Source organism: Grammomys surdaster, unplaced genomic scaffold, assembly GCF_004785775.1.
Source record: "Grammomys surdaster isolate TR1022 unplaced genomic scaffold, NIH_TR_1.0 66, whole genome shotgun sequence".
NCBI classification, from domain to species: Eukaryota; Metazoa; Chordata; class Mammalia; order Rodentia; family Muridae; genus Grammomys; species Grammomys surdaster.
Genome location: NW_021604568.1, coordinates 14,653,822 through 14,660,641, shown reverse-complemented (window position 1 = coordinate 14,660,641; position 6,820 = coordinate 14,653,822). Strand labels below are relative to the sequence as shown.

The 6,820-nt window shown below is 42.4% G+C and overlaps 1 protein-coding gene across 4 annotated transcripts in view; it reads right to left on the bottom strand.

Annotated features, from left to right (window-relative positions):
- Positions 1–594: 594 nt before the first annotated feature.
- Positions 595–6,820, bottom strand: part of Acsl5 (acyl-CoA synthetase long chain family member 5) — a 45,393-nt gene continuing 39,167 nt past the window's right edge. For all 4 annotated transcript variants that reach the window (XM_028773022.1, XM_028773048.1, XM_028773031.1 and 1 more), the window contains exons 15-22: positions 6,069–6,141; positions 5,792–5,880; positions 5,408–5,524; positions 3,600–3,743; positions 3,030–3,131; positions 2,398–2,469; positions 1,752–1,901; positions 595–869 (exon numbers count right to left, since the gene is read on the bottom strand). In XM_028773022.1, coding sequence (XP_028628855.1) covers positions 1,764–1,901; positions 2,398–2,469; positions 3,030–3,131; positions 3,600–3,743; positions 5,408–5,524; positions 5,792–5,880; positions 6,069–6,141 — 735 coding nt within the window. In that variant the 3' untranslated portion in view covers positions 595–869; positions 1,752–1,763. The remainder of the gene's footprint in view (positions 870–1,751; positions 1,902–2,397; positions 2,470–3,029; positions 3,132–3,599; positions 3,744–5,407; positions 5,525–5,791; positions 5,881–6,068; positions 6,142–6,820) is intronic.

The window sequence follows — 6,820 nt, the reverse complement described above, 5'->3', positions numbered from 1 at the left end:
CACAGCCCAGCCTGGTGGCAAACACCTTTAATCTCATCACTCCAGAGGCAGAGGTTGGTGGGTATCTTAAGTTGTAGGGCCAGCATGGTCAACATAGAAAGCTCCATGCCAGTCAGGTTTATAGTAAGACCCTATCTCAAAAGAAAAAAAGGAGAAAGAGATTAACATACAGCAAAGGTGGTGAAGGAAAAAAAGTAAACTTATTTAGAATGTGGTCCTGGCTTACAGGCTTAGTACTCAGAACTGTGGATAGGGTAAGAATAGCTGCTCCTATCAGTTTACCCCAGTAGTTCCCCAATTTTGTAACAATCCTGGCCAATGGTTGTTTAATTTTGATACAAGTCCTCATTGTGTAACCCAGCCTCAAACCTGCTGTGCTCTTGCCCTGGCCTCCTGAATGTTGTGGTTGTGGGTATGTATCACCACACCTGGCTACGAGACTGTGTAATTCAGGCACCCCAGAGAAGCGCCTCATCATCATTTTCAAATCAAATAATTCTAGTGTACAGCCAAAATTTAAAATGCAGCTGAGTTTTCACATGATTCGTTTTTATACTAATTCCCATCATACTTCACAAGACTGCAGGCACAACATAATATCTGTAATAGTTTATTTCAAAGATTTGACATTTACAAGTAGAGGCACCACATGCTATCTGGCAGTAAAATACTGCAGGGACTGAAGTCCAAGGAGAAAGATCCAGAGCTCCCATCACAGAAGACAGGCCTGCAGTGCAGGCGTCGCATCGAGCTTGCCCACATTGCTTTGTTCCCAACTCAGGACAGTGCTTTAGTGCTTGCTTCATTTACTGGAAAAGTTCGCTGGACATAGTTTCCGCTTCTTCCCCCACACCTTCCAGCTCAGCAAACTGTAGAGAACAGTCAATGTCAAAAACTGCCACTGCAGATAACACTAAAACAGCATTCTCTTCTGACCCTATCTGCTATGGTTTAATAGTCCCAAGTCAGAAGTCTAACCAGAGAACTGAAGCTTTGTCAAACTTGGCTTTGTTCCTTCATTGAGTAAACTTTGATGTACACTTATGTACATAGACGTTTGTCTCATAAATACAATTAGAGTGGGTAGTAGGTTAAAATTCTAATTAGTAGTTTCATGTAGTAACTGAAAAACATGAATTATAACTTAAAAATCTCTTAATCTGTTAAGCCAATGGTTCTCACCCTGTGGGTCATGACCCTTTGGAGTCACATATCAGTTATCTTACATCTCAAATATTTTTACATTATAGTTCATAACAGTAGTAAAATTACAGTTATAAAGTAGCAATGAAATAATTTTATGGTTGGGGGGTCACCACAGTGTGAGGAGCTATGTTATAGGGTCACAGCTTTAGGAAGGTTAATAATCACTGTATTGGAGGACTCAGGAAGTGCTGAGCTGCCAGCAAACAGGGTTTTTATAAAACAGGGTACACCTAAAAGATCCCTGTGACCCTAGAACTGGGGATCACTAATCAAGATAGCATTGGCATGGCAGTCGTGAGGAAATGACACAGAACACAGACCTGAAGACCAGCATGATGATAAAGCAGCACTCAGATCTAAAATGTCCAAGAAGTCTAAGCTGGGAGGACGGTCTTTTATTCTGGGCAAGGGTCTCACATTCTAAGTATCCTACAGTTCACAAGTATAATAGGTAAACAGCAGGTATGATGAAAAGACAAAACAGGATTGATTTTAGGCCGTACTTCTGCGAGGTAGCGGGTCTCAGAACCCTCAGCAGTAAGTACCTTAAACTACTACTACTCAATGCTCTCATAGAGGCTCTTGATTTGCGTCTGGAAGAACTTGGCAAGCTCCACTCGTTTGGCTTTCAGTGTCGGTGTCAGAAGTCCATTTTCAATAGAGAACGGCTCTGGGTGCACAAAGATACTTTTAACCTAGAAGGTGAGCACATGTTGATGGTTGGCATTTCATCTGCAAAGTGACAAGCTGCACAGTTTATTTCACCTTAGGAAAGAAGCTGTATGTGGGACAGTAAAGACAGACTCATGTGCATTCTCAGATAAGATTTTCTGTTGGTCAGGCTGATCTCCAACTTGCCATATAGCTAAGGTCAATCTTGAACTTCTGATCTTCCCCTTCCCACTCATCACTGAGATTACAAGTATGTCCTACCACATCACCACATCGGGTAATGTGGCCCTGAAGATTGACTGAAGCCATATATGCTAGGCAAGCACTCTACCAACTGAACTATACTTGATGTTTATGTGAGTGGAGTACAGAGAATGAGTAATAAACGGCAGAGGTAGACAGAATACGTAAATATTAGCTGTGCCCTTGGAAGTTAAAGGTTTGAAACCAGTGTAAGTGGAGCTTTACATAAAACCCTAGTGGTACTTGGGGGACCAGAATTATATCAGCAGTACATACCTGCTCAAAGGATTTCAAGCCACTTTCTTTCCCAATTTTCTGCAAGTCTTCTAAAATGGCTTCCTTTACACGCTGAAACACAAAACATCACAGTATGTATGCCTGAAGAAAGGTTTAAAGGAAAAGCTAAGCATGAACCAACTCAAAATGCCTGAAAGAGTTGGATAAAAATCTCAAAAAGTATGTTGAAAAGCATATGTACCTTGCATTTCCCAAAGGAAACAAGGAAAAGGAAAGGCAAACCTAGGGGCTAACAGCTTCTAAAGACATTCTCCATCCGTGTTCTCCATTTGTTCTCACAAGCAGCATGTTACTGCTTTTTAAAAAATCATTCTGTGTTTTAAACTCTACATTCTGTCTTTCATTCTATTAAACTGTCAAGTGCAATTACCTGTCACAGAAGCAGGAAGAGTGTCCCTGCAGAGAGGAGGCTCAGAGAACCCAGAGGTGCCACAGCTGGGAGAGCCTTCCCTCTGCTGCAGCAGGCCAGGATACACATGCAACATTCTCTGTCAGCCATGCTTACTCGGAGAGCGTTCTCAGTGATGCTTACTCAGAGAACATTCTATCATGTCTACTTGGAGAACGTTCTCAGTCACGCTTACTTGGAGAACATTTTGAGCCATGCTTACTTGGTTTTGGCACAGTTCTTCAAAGGATCCCTTTACCCCGAGCTTGGCTGCAAATGAGGGTAGTGAATCTGGATCAGGAACCACCACTCCTATCAGGAATGACTGTGGGAAGGAAGTGGGTTGTAATAGATGAGACCTTGAGACGAATCTGATACAGTTCCTCAGCATACAGTGTGCCCCACTCTGCACCCCACTGCAAAGATGTTCTATCCAAGCCTGATTCCTCAAAAAGAAGCAGTTGTCATTAAGCTTAAAGAATCAAATCCCTGGCCAATCCATATTGAAATTTGCCTTACCCAAGCTCCAAGGGACCAGTTTAGGGGCAGCATATAAAGAACAGTTTATATGTGTCAGAGGAGCTACTCAATGGGCACTGAGAGTCCCACGTAGAAAGTTATGTGAGATAAAGCTACCTCTTAAAATAGATATTTTAATTCCAACGAATTATTTCCTGGATGTTTATAGTTCAGAATGTAGTTTTGTAAGCTGGGGCATCTTATCTGAACCCACTTATACAAATGTCTTTTATGGCTGTGAGAACCAGCACAGGCCCTAAAACTGGTGTATTACCCGTAAGCTCTCCCCATGGACAAAAACTTGCAATACTGGTCTGCTCCTGGCATAAACATTTTCAATCTTCTCTGGAGCAATGTATTCTCCTTGTGCCAACTTGAAAATATTCTTCTTCCGGTCGATGATTTTCAGAGTTCCATTCTGTATGAGGCAGATAAAAGCATCAGTGTTTTGAACCCTTGATGATTGTATCAGTAAGAAGGCCATGAGTGTTGTCCTTATTTAATAGGTTCTCTGGAGATTTCTGTGTTTCTCTTGGCTTGGAGAAAGAAGAAGTGACTTCCACAAAGCCCATCTGCAGAAAGCCAAACAGCAAGCCTCTGGGAAAGCCCCAGGGGCCTGCTGGGTTATGCAAATAGATGCCTCATTCAGTGAAGACATTCTACAGCCCCCAGTTTCTAATAACTCATTTCCAACTACCACTTCTTGAGAACTCTTTGAGAAATGGAGGGGTTATCTCTTCCTTAAAGTGCTGAATGATTTAGCTCCCCCTTCCATGTTACTTCCTGTTAAATCTGGGAGCAGGCTAAAACAGCTGCATGCTACTGATCAAGCCAGCCTGTAATTGGGCTTGTTAGGACAGAAGCAGGGCTGCCAGGGCACTGACCACCGTCATAGGTCATATGCTGCTTCGTTTCCCTGAAGTCAATTCCTGAGGCGCTTATCTTCTTAGGGATTTGAATTGTAGAATTGGGGCATGGGGTAAAAATAGTCCACTTGAACACGCCATAAATAGGGCTCTATAGTGAATGAACCCTGGAACCATCAATGACATAGTCCGCTTGAGCACGCCGTAAGTAGGGCTCTATACTGAATGAACCCTGGAACCGTCAATGAACCAGACTTAATTTAGACTAAAAGTGGTCAATAACCACCAGCCTACTATCACTCATGGGGGCTGAGGGGAGCATATCTTTTGCCTGCCTCCTGGGTTTAGAGCAGGGGACACTGATTAAACAGAAACTGTTAAACCCAATCGAAAGTATATCATGGGAGTCTCATGGTCAAGTATTCTTAATCTCTTAAATCTTGAACAATGAACAAGAAAATAGTTACACTCCCCTAACACATATTAGGTAGGGAAACCTTTTGAAGGAGACTCTTGGAAAATTCCCCTGTAGGGCTTACACATCTTCATTACAACTATGCTCTGTTCCCTTTCAAGAAAACAGATGAGATTTTCAGCAACTACTGCCAATTGTTCATCAGCAAACCAATCTATAAAACTCTGTGTCTTCCACAGAGAGGGACTGTGAAGGTCACTGAGAGGCAGATATTAGCCTATGTAAACACATGATTTAGAATTCTCTTTGTTTTAATATGTCTCCATGAGTTAATTAGAAAGAAACACTTCTTTGCTGTGTCTAGACAGCATCAATGGAACTACCTATGGTGCACCTTGTATTTGACAAGAAATACTGAAGGAAGAAAGCCTTTCAGTTGTCTTACTTTCTGCTGTCTTTGTAAGGTTGTGGTCAAAATTGTTAGTGCCCCATCCTAGAGGGAGGACTAGCTTTGGCAGCTCCTGATCTCGTTTTGGCCAACTTCTTCAGTATTTCACACCATCAATCCATAAGAGAGCTAGGACTAGAACACAGATCTTGCAACTCCTAAGCTAGGGTCTTCTGACTGGTACGCTTCTCTCTTCATACTTAGAGAAAACACCACACAAGGAATCTGCAGACTCTTTTCCCTGCAGCTGCCTCAGCTGATTAAGCTCATATCCCTAATCCCTCTTGTAAGAAGTAGATTATTCTCCCCAGTCCCATAGCAAAGACCCTTACAAGTTAAGGAGAAATACCCACCGGAAGCCAGCGGCCAATGTCCCCAGTGTGAAGCCAGCCATCCTTGTCTAGTACTTCCTGTGTCTTCTCCGGGTCCTTTAGGTAGCCTTTGAACACATTGTTGCCTTTGATGCAGATCTATATACCAGACAGTAAAAGGGGGAGATAATAGAAATGGCTGCTCTTGTACCTTATGAAACACCTGTTCCAAACAAAAGCACGTGATGGTTTCCATTACAGTTTGGAGACTGTTTTAGTCCCCACTATAGGATAATGAAGTTCACTGATCTTGTATTGCTTCCTAAAAGTTGAGGAATCAAACCCAAGTCAGGTCATAGATTTATGCTCCTTTTGGACTAAGCCTCCCCACATCGATCATCTGAGTGCTGGGCATGACCTACTCACCTCGCCTTCATTGTTTACTGAAAAGTAGTTCATGTCAGCCACATCTTCCAGCTTTACAAAATTGCAAGCCACTGGCGTCCCAACATGACCTAGAACATAGCATATATTCTGGGCTGAGCAACCATAAAGCAGGCACATTTCTAAGATGTTTATGGGACTGTAAGAATGAAAGCAAGACTTGAATTTGCCATTTACATCCAGAGCACTAGAATTATTTAAATTCCTAAACCATGGTTCATTTAGAAGCCTTCTCCCAACCAGCAAATGGAAAACCCACCTGCTGTCCAGTCCCCAGGTGATGTAATTGAACATCCACCTGTGCATTCTGTTTGGCCATAAGCTTCAAACACCTGGGAAACCAAAGAAGAGCTTTGAGACTTAAGATAAAGTATGACTGGCCATCCCTTATGGCCAAGACAGGAAAGCAAACTATAGAAACAAGAGCTGAAATTAGTGTTGCAAAACCTCAAAAGCATGCCCAGCTGCTAGTTCTTCACAACATATGGTCTCTGTCTCAACAATGTAACTCTATCAGTGTAACATGATAGCAACCATAGACCATGTATAAATGAATGGCCTTAGCTGTGCCCTAGTAAAATGTCAACTGTAAAGCAGGCACTGAAAGTAGTACTGTAGTTGCTAACCCTCATATAAAGAAGATAGTCTTGACCAGAGAAAGGCTGGTGGCAGGAAGCAAGTTGATAGGCTACTGCAGTCAGAGATGTGGCCTGCAATTGGCTGGGCTGATAGAAGTAGACCTACTGAAGGATGATATTTCTGGGAAGAGGTTAGAAGAAAAACTTTCTGTTAATCTTTGAGGCTGAGGGAAAGAAAGGTACTAAGAATAGCCAATAGAAGGGCAGTTTGAAAACCCCAAAGACCCTTCACTGACTGGCACCAGTCTCTTCTGATACTGGGTACATGCCTGGGAATAGTCTCTGTGAGGCTGAGCCTGTTTCTGACTTCTATTTTGTTTGCGATATATGTTTGGCTGAATCAGCAAACTAGATTTCCATTTGGAAAGGAAGA